The 10,261-nt window shown below is 38.5% G+C and overlaps 1 protein-coding gene across 1 annotated transcript in view; it reads left to right on the forward strand.

Annotated features, from left to right (window-relative positions):
- Positions 1 to 1,344, forward strand: part of LOC146459673 (uncharacterized) — a 3,920-nt gene extending 2,576 nt beyond the window's left edge. The window contains exon 3 of the mRNA XM_085089104.1: positions 453 to 1,344. Within this exon, the coding sequence (XP_084945230.1) occupies positions 453 to 851 (399 nt within the window). The 3' untranslated portion in view covers positions 852 to 1,344. The remainder of the gene's footprint in view (positions 1 to 452) is intronic.
- Positions 1,345 to 10,261: the final 8,917 nt, after the last annotated feature.

Below are 10,261 nucleotides of genomic sequence, written 5' to 3' on the forward strand. Positions count from 1 at the left end.
GCATGTTTATAACGCCTCGGTGTGTTGAGGTCGATGCCACCCGTGTCTCGCGGGACTTCATCTGCCAATTAAAGCAAACTATATTCTTGCTCTTTGGTCGTTCACACCAAGTTACGCCGTTCTGGGATTTCAGAAGGTTTTTTTTTTACCCTCCCACCTCCCCCTCGGCGACGCGTCCTACCTTTCCTTTCTCTGTCTTACGACCTTCTATCTTTGTAAAATCTCGCCTCCCATATCTTAATTCAGCAAAGGCAGTGAGTGGTTGTAATGACAGTGAAAATGGTTTACGATTTTCTCCCGCTCTTGGCGCCAGTTTCCTGTGCTTGCTTAGAATTCTGATTGGTTCTTTGCGTAGTAAGTGTCAGAGTAATTGTTTTGGCTTTGGTTTTACGACACTTAATTGAAAACTGCTCTATTTGATAGTTCTTATCAATTTGTGTTCTTTGCTATAGAACGAAGATGATCTAGACTCTGACGATTCTGAAGGAGAAAAATATTTCCGAGAGGCCATGGATGGGAAGCTAACCCGATTCAAGCTCGCTAAGGAGGACTGGGATAGAATTCCCCTCAGTACGTTCCCAAGCGGTGGGCGATTGCTGGCTGGGGACTGGACCAAAATCTTCTCCATCAAAGTGAAGAATAGTAACCCATGGTGCGATTTGCGCTTCAAGAACAACCACGTGAGATCGGCTAATTCTCGTAAGAAGCACTCTGCACCGTTTTTCAGAGGGAATAGTGAATGCAAGCGTCCTGAATGTGGACTGAAAATTGCATTTGTCATTCAGGAAGAGAAAGGAAAATACGTGGATGTCAAGTACATCGGAAATATTTGCCACAAAGTTCAGGAATGAAGTGATGTCACTGATGATAAGAAAGGAGCAAGCGAGATTTGTTGCCAAATCTTGAGATCGTCAAACGTTGATTGGCCATAAAGAAAGGAGACAATTATACCAATAATTATAGCCGAGAAGTCAGCCCATTTAGGATAACGAGGACAGATAACATGTTGTCTGACCACAATATTTGTTTTAGCACAATATGATGATCAGTTTTACTCAATCAACTGATGCACGCTTTACTAGAGCACAGTATTCTATGATAAGAGAATATGGCAATATAGAGAAAGTAAAGAAAAAAGTGATAGCACGATTATTCAAGAATACCTTCATTGTTACCAGTTGTAGTTTTTCATACAGAAACATTTGTTCAGATGGAAGATAACGCAGGATACTTTACTGTTCACGAATGATTTATATTGTTTTTGTTTTGATTGCTGCTCTTAGCTACTTTGCACTGCAATGACAAAAATTTAAGGATAGTTTGAATTAGGCTCTAATTTCCATTTATATACTGGAAAAAGTAATCAGGTTGTCATTGCTGAGCATAACAAGCGAAAGTATAAAGAGCTACCTAACGTTTGCTATGAAGTGGATATTACTAGAAAGTCTCGTCCAATCCTCGCAGACGGGAAGCTGGCTGCAGGAATTCCTGCAACGCCAGGTCGTTTCCCATGAATTTTATTTGGGCGATCATTTTCACTAAGAAGAATTAAATAAAGACCCTAAGATTCGTTATTAGCATTATAATAGTCTATAAGTTTGTACGTTAGAAATGGTGCTGACGACTATTAGCCAGCGAAGTCATGGCTGTGTGTTGGCCATTTGCTGGGAAAATAATTAAATATAACGACATTTAAAGTAAAATATATCAGGGACACGCTCAGATTTATTGTAAGTGTACTTTAATTAAACAGTTTAAAGCTCATAGGAGCTTTGAATTATTTAGTAATTGATTGAGTGATTGATTGATTGTTTGATTAATTAATTGATTGATTGATTGATTGATTGATTGGTTGATTGGTGGATTTGTGGAAGACTTTGGTTTACTTGACCTAACCAATAACCTTAATTCGCAAACAGTTGTCGTTAGTTCTTATAACTACTTAATGGTCGCTTCCCATTTCCTCATTTTAGCAGTCCAGTCCACTTAATTTTTAAATATTTGAGCATGCGTAAAATCACTAGACTGTGTCGCAGGAGAGAAATCACGTGAAACTGATCTCATCACATTTTGATCAAGAGGGAAAAATCTCTTATCGAAAAGGAAAATCGCTTAAAGACATCAGTTATAAAAGCGAAACTGTAAAGGCTTTATCAATACAACGGACATACAGTGGGAGTCGCGTAGGTCTGTCAATCCCATTTCAACAAGCTCAGTCAAGTTTTAACTTATTAACAAATTACTATATTTATCTTCCAATTACAGATCAGAGCCATTCCTGTATTTAGTCCTTCATGCATTCCTGTATTGTAGTTAGCGTTGACTGCGTTGTCAACATCTTTCAGTGACCCCCCCGTTCTCCCTTACAAACGGATCGGCAGCCGCTATCTTCCTCGCACAAAGCTTACTGTTATGCTTTTCAAACATTCCTCGAAAAAGCTACCCGGCGAGAAGTGATTTGGAACTGTTGTATCAACGCCGCAGCCCATATGTCCCAAGACTCGAAATGCCAAAATCCTTTTGTGTGCTTGGTGTCGGTAGTGGGGACGGCAAGCACGACATTAAAATTCTCAGGGTTGTTGTCAGGGGCCTTCGATCAACCCATGGAGAGCATCAGAAGCCATCGATGCTCGCCGTTACAAACGAAGATGATGGGAGTTCGATCGAAGCGTGCGAGTCTCGGAAATCCCACGGAAAAATAGGGGACTGTGAACAGTGTACGGTAAAGTGTGAAACCAACAATTCTCTAATTCAGTTGGTTATTGTTGATGTACTGTAGAGCATCTCTGTAGCCATCCGCATATATTTCCCCACGAAGCCGCTTTCTGGGTGGGTACAAAATGTTCGCTGCTCTCTGCATGTTTTCCTTGTTGACAAACACATGCATATTCCACCAATGCATTTCAGGCAAGACTCGGGATTTATCCCGCGGGCAGATTTCACTATTCCCGCTGAACGGAGACACTCGAATGGTAAATCCCCCAGGGGGATTTGGTAGGTTGTAGGTGAAGCCACCATCACACCAAGACTAAAAGAAAAGAGGCGAAAGAAGAAACTATTTTAAAAAGTATTTGAGTGTCTTTGGCTAAACTCCATGCTCCAGTTTTAAGACAGTACTCCATCGGTCACACCAGTTTTATTTTATTTATTATTCATTTATTATTTTTTTATCACCGTTTTTGAATCCAGACTACCTGAAGCGACAACTTTCAGAACACGTATTTAACCACAATGATTCGTCGGAATCCCTTGACTACTCAGAAGGCTCAATTTGGCAGTTATAAAAACTTGCATTCTTTCTTTGTGTATCTGCGCTCTTTGGTCAAGTTCAGGCTTATTCAAAAATTCAAAAATTTAGCAAAAAATAGAGACTGGCTGGCAGGTAGCGAGAGCTAATCTAGGCGGGCCAGACTTACAACTGTTTTAGGATAAAATTAATATTATTTTAGTTATTACAATCAAAGACAGAACAAATAGAATATAGGGGAGATAAAGAAATCACGAGTAACACACACAAAAAAGGAAAAAAAGTCGAAAAGTTAACGAAAAAAGAAAAACAGTTGCAACTAATTGGCGAGACCTATATTCTGTACTATGATAAGCATTTCAATATTGTCATTTTCATTTACCAAACTATTGAGGAGAAGCCGGCGAATTTCTCCTTTGAATTCTTTCTTAGGTAAATCTCTTATACGACGCGGTATCTCAGTAAATTCTTATCGCTTTCCCCTAATGAGGGCTGAAGTTTTGGCCAAAACATTGTTTTTTTTCGGTAGTGTCCTAGCTCTTCCAGATCTTTATTTTTACTGGTTCCTATATCCTGTAGCCGCTACTGTTCTCAGGCGACGATTTATTGTTTCTATCCTATTGCCCATTGTTTCGTTCTCCAATCACAGGCCTCCTCTGGAACGGTACGGGGTCGCTTTTTGTTTTTGTTTTTTTCTTTTTTAAGCATTTGATTTTTTAAACGTTTGTATAATTTTAAGTACTAGATAAAATATGAGCAGAAGATCTGTATGGGCGTTTACAATGGCGAGCCAAAGGCGAGCCATTGTAAAGCACTTGTGAAATGAAAAAATAAATTGAATATATTGTGTTTATCATTTTAATCAGTAGAGATCTTTATCAAAAGTTAATTAATACTAATTAGCTGAGCAGGAGTTTGTATCAAAGGTTAATTCTACTGTTTGAGAGTTCGTTGATTTGTATTGGGGTTTACAGAGGTGTACCTGTGACTTAAATTCTACCTATTGATTGGTCATAACTTTGATGAATAATTAATGGTTTATTACCAGAGAAACGTTTTAACCATCAGTTATGAATATTTTTGTTAAAAATGGCTCCATTCAACGGGAACTTAAAATCTGCACACAGTAGTATATTTGCATTTTTCAAATTCTTTTAGAGTAGAGAGATGCACTGTGTATACTTTTCAGTGAAAAGATTTTATTGGACAGCTTTAGTAAACACTACTTATGCTTCAAATTTTCCACGGCTGTCGTAATACGAAGTCCGGCGCTCTCCCTCTACCGCCTCGTTTTTTTAACCAAATTCTCGGCGTTTGGAAATGGCTTAAAACACTCTCCCTCGTGTTTGATATATTACATCAAAGTCAAACAGGTGCAATTTCACAATGGTTTAGGTAATTACTTCCAAACTAAACACATGTCGACCAGTGGTCGGTCAATATGGTGAACAATAAGAACTGCGAGGGTCTTTCTGCTATTTACTAAAGCTGACTATCAAGAGAAACAATTTGCTAGCGGCAAGCAGACACTCTCTTCTAACTATCGTTACTGCAACTATTCCATTACACTGCAGTCAGTAAAGCAGCTCAGTTGGTTAAGAGCACTATACTGGTATCGCAGAGTCATTTCTTCGAATCCCGTTCGAGCGCGATTTATCAGGCTTTGTTTTCTCAGCTGTGCATTTGTTAGTTGTCCTCATTGTTGTTGTTTTACTGTGGTGAGTACTACTTGCCATCGTGAATACAACCACTGCCCCACCCACCCCCAGGCTTAAATGTTAGAGGATTTAGCATAAAGGGACTGGTCATAACAAGTTTGTTAAAAGAGGACCCACCTTGTCTGGGGAAGGGGGGTTATCAAAGACACCACCTATCTCATGCACATTACCGACAAAATGTTATTGGCTTTAAAATATGAGTTGACACAAATATAATTCAGCTAGCAAGAGTCAGCATTGCTAGATAAACAAGAAAGGTGAGGTTTGAATCTCATTGTCATTTTTTACTGCTGGATGGAGGGTGGCTGTGTAATAAAGACACCATCTTGTGAGGATGAGAAAGGGGGAGGGGGGGGGGGGGGGGGGAGGGCGTGCAGGCAGAGACCACCAACTATTTTGTGGTTTGGTGTGTCCTGTACAAGTATAATAGTTTTAACCACTGCCCTAATATACATATTCTAAAAGAAAGTACGGATTAGAAAGTTTCATGTGAGTAGTCACCTTTATTATTATTATTAAGAATTTTGCCAACTGACTCAAAGAGTAAAAAGAAGAAATAAATTGCGTTGGAACAAAAGGAAACCATATTTTTCCAGTATCGATGAGTGGTTTCAGTCAACTCCACCAAAAGGTACAACTGTTTTAACAGACTGGTTTCAACTACAGTACCAATTTATACCAAACACACTGTACCAAGCTTGGTTCCAAGCCATGCAGTGTTCAGTAAATGAGTAGCGAGAGGCAGAAATCGAGCCTACCACTGTACTAGCATAATTATTGCAGATAGGAGACAACAATAATTATCAATTCATTCCAAAACTGGTGTTATTCTCTGATTTAAGACTTAGACTCTACTATAATTATTAAGTTATATACAGTCGACTCCCGATAACTCGAACCTCGCGCTAACTCGAACCAAAATCGATTTCCCCTGGATTTCCGTCATGCATTTACTGTAATTTTACCCTCGGTAACTCGAGCCCCCAATAATTCGAACCTCCCGTTAATTTGAAGCAATTTTCGTTTCCCTTCAGGCCATTTTCTATATAATTTTACCCTCAAAAACTCAAACCATGTTTTTTTTTAAACCTGCAAAGTTCGCAGCACCTAGTCTTTTCCTGCTGCTTTGCTTTGCTTTGTTTTGCGTTACGGTACCTTTTGAATTTGACAAGGATAATGAAGATCTATTGGCCTGTGAAAGTATCCAATAAAGAGATCCATAACCGGGCTAACATCAGTACAGTGCTGAAGGCTCATTCAGGCCACATTCTCAGAATGGATGCCAACAACACCTCGAGAAGGAATTAACCTGGGCTCTGGCTTTGGAGGGAAAAAGAAGTCGTGGCAGACTGAGAGAGACCTGGCGCAGAACCACAGAGAAAAGAAAGGACAGCCTTGGGTTTTGCGTCATGGAGTGAAACGGAAGGGGTTGTACGTGACCAAGTGGCATGGCGAAGAATAATTTCTGGCCCATAATTCCCCCCTTGGCCTGGGGTCAAGGAAATAAGTCAAGTTAGTCACTTAGTTTTAGACTGGCCAATTTACTCTAGAGTTTCAACAAAGACACTGCACTGAAAAACTGGGCATTAAGCCCAAATCCCATTGTTACCTCATAGGAGCCTACATGCAGTTATGCGGTATTCATGTACTGGTAACTGCCTGACTAGCTAATGTAACATTTCACAGTAGCTCTCCGCTTCATTCTTTCTTGCAAGTTTTTGGTCTCCTTAGAATGGCATAACACCTGAACTGTTATCTCAGTTTGAGAATCAATTGGATTGATTGATTTTTTGACTGAGTTAGTGACTGGTTATTTGATTGACTGATTAATTCAATATTGATTTCTTCCTTGATTGATTGTTGAGTAATTTGTTGGTGTCAAAAGTTGAGCTACAATCAATAAATATTGATTTATTGATCGGCTGATTGATTGATTGATTGATTGATTGATTGATTGATTAATTGATAAATGTGCACTTGGGCAAATGATGCCAGACACCTTCATACACGTAGCTCTACTACTTTTGGTAATCAATGTAATAAAAGCAACTGCAGTAAGCAACTAGGAGTTGCTATTGCAGTATTCCTATTACTATTAATGAGCCTGCTGACAGAGGTTTTTCTTGGCTACAATTTCCTGGTCAAGGATAATGACCGAAAGGTCTGGGATGACTCTGATAATAGTAAACCTACTGTAGACAGTATTGACAGCTAGCCCACGATATATTATTGTACTACAGGAAAATAACTGACGTCATTAACGGACGAGCAATAATTGAAAGAACATGTACAGTAATAATTATTAAAACAATGATGAACCGTACCTGTCCTTTAAATTGTGGAAATTTCAGTCCAGCATAGAAATGAATGTAGCAGCTTGCTAGCAAAACCTTGGAAACAGAAAAAACTTTGTCAATAATACCGTCAGTACTTTCTATAATATTGAATAAAGAGTTTTGAACACGTTTCCATATAAAAATGTACTTTACCATTTAAAAATGTACTTGATAAATAGGAAACATTAGTTTCTGAATCAACCAAAAAAAATCTAAATATACTTAATATGATATTTTAATAAACTAAGTTGCTGTACAAACCATGATCATGTGTGTAATCTAAATCTTGCTTTGCAACGACTAAGTTTACGAACAAACCAATCAGACTAAAGAATTTTTACGACCGTTAGAACAGTATCTATGTCGCGCGCCAAAATGTAATTGCCAAATTTAGCATCACCCGTGCTTTGTCTGTCAGCAAACAACTATGCAGACAATTAAACTTGTTACAAGCGCTTTTGTTTTATCTCCGGTACATTTATTGTTTATTGATAAAAATCAGCGTAATTAAACCCCGACGATGGTTACAAGAAGATGAAAATACTTTACAACACAAGCAGCATTTGTTTATTCCTCATAAGTCGAAATCCATCGTTCATCAGGTTGTCAAATTAATGCAACTGTGTTATATTTCGCTCAAGTCATTCCATTCGAAAATAAATGAGCGGAAGTATTTCTCTCGCAAATGGATTCCTCGTTGCTGCTTCGTTTGTTATCTCAGCTCAGTAATTATTTTGCATCTGGAGTTATTTCCTAACCTGATTTTTTTTGAAGGACGGGATTATGTTCGTCACTAAAACATGTTGACAGGACTTGCACCGTCATCTTCTTCTTTTTTCGTACAATCAGGCGATTCCTTTGATAAAAATGTTACTTAAGGCTTAAAAAATTTATTTGCTGTATCCTTGTTTTTTATCAAAAAACTTTAGAGCGACAAACGCCTTGTCTTGCCAAGAAAATGACTAAAAGAAAAAGATAATAAATTGCTGTAAACTCCGAAAAAGGACAGCTCCCATGTGCTGTACTACAGGGATTTCACCTTCTCACGTGGTCACCATCAAAAGTAGGTGTTTTTTTAGAAAAGGAACGGCGATTTAGAAGTGAAATAAAAGAACCAATATTCATTGAATGGATTCGTAAAGAAACGCAAACCTTAAAGAACTTTTCAGAAGCATGAAAGAGTACTTGTTAAATTAAGAAAAGTGGTCAGTTTAAGTTCAGTCACGATATTTTAGGTTCTTCTACATAAGGTCTGTAAGTAGTCAAAATAGATAGGAAATACCCTGTACAGGAATTTACCTTGGTGGAACCTTCTGGGAGACAACTTACATCCTCTAGCAAAAGGTTAAACTCTCTGGACTTCACCTTCGTGACAAAGAAAACAGAATGAGAAGTGTGAGCAGACAAGGGCATTAATGCTAACACTGCTCAAACTAGTAACTCATTCACCTCAACCGTTCTGGTTATGTTTTCATGCTTGCGTTTTTCTAACAAACGAGAGCCCGCCTTTTCAGCCTATAAAAGAAATAAAATATAATAAGCAAATGAAAAACAAAAACACCGGGCGTCGAGAAAAAAATGTTTCTTGGTCTCATGTCTGTACCTTCACATTTTGTTTACGTGGTTCAGTGAATCTCGCTTTCTTCACTTCCCTGGCCGGCTCCTCCACCAGTAGGTGAACACATTTTTGCCTTATTAGTGCTATCTGTTAATTTGATCTAGTGCATCTCTTGAACCAACCGCAAAACCGTTATCTCATTAATACGCAAACTTACGTAATAGAGAAAGAAAAGTTTTTACTCACACTATCAACTCCCAAGGTTGCCATTAGCATTGGTCCTTCTATTTGGGCTATTTTTTCTTTCTAAGAGCAATTCTCCAGGAAAGTGAAGCAAAGTTGGAAATGAAAATTTTTAACCCCCCTTCATTTTTTGTGTGGAGGTAGGTTACCTGCAGGGATGAACAAAAACAGCCATATTTGGATCGGCAGGTGCGTCGTTGCCATAGAAACCGCACTTGATCACGTCGGCCTGAGGTCTATGTTTTGACTAAAAAAATCACTCTCAAATAGTGAAAATAAACGAGTCTGGTTCTCGAGTGCATGTAAACCAATTCAAATGAAATTCATGCAGATGGTAGAGGCACTCTCCAAGTATATAAAATTTGCCGTTAGAGTATTTTGTATTCTATAATCAAGAAGACAATGTTCGTATTACTATGTTGCCTGTCAGCCATTTTGACAAGCAGGAAAAACAAGGACAACCATATTCGTCATTTCTCCGAAAGTACTCTTTCCACATCAACCAAATTAGCAGCAGAGATTACACAGATATTGAAGTTTATAAATATTATAAAATCTATTTGGGGAAAATTATATTCTGGCCATGGGTGTTAAAGACATCCGACGCAAGTTGCAAACAATTGCAAAATTGGAAATATTGAGGTCTCCAGTATTTGGCTCAAACAGGCTTTAGATAGAGAATATCAGCTTCAGATGTTTTTTCATTCATCTTATCTGTTATCTACATATGATTGATTAGGGTCTGGCCAATGAATTTGATGAAATATAAATTAAAACAAAGCCTACCTTGCAACTTTTGGGAATTTCTTCAGGATGCTTTTGTCGCATAGGATGGGTCTCTCCTCAGTTCGCTCGCTCCATTTTCTTGACCAAATCTTGCACAGACTCTAGCGGAAAGGACAAATCTAACTGGCTAGCCTCGCCGAACATCTACTTTTAGACCAAAGATGATGATGCATTAACCCGACTAAAGAACAGTCGAACAGGTCAAACACAGCCGTGTGTCGAGTATCGAAATAATTCATCAATGCAATCCATCCAGGAAGTTAAATAGATGCATCAAGATCACAGCTGAGCAAATGCATGTCTGCGATGATTCTGAATAAAGTCTTTGGCTAAATCGAGCCGTGCATTCCGTGGTGCATGGTTGAGAAGCGAA

The sequence above is a fragment of the Pavona decussata genome, unplaced genomic scaffold, assembly GCF_977016875.1.
Source record: "Pavona decussata unplaced genomic scaffold, jaPavDecu1.1 SCAFFOLD_217, whole genome shotgun sequence".
In the NCBI taxonomy this organism is placed as follows: Eukaryota; Metazoa; Cnidaria; class Anthozoa; order Scleractinia; family Agariciidae; genus Pavona; species Pavona decussata.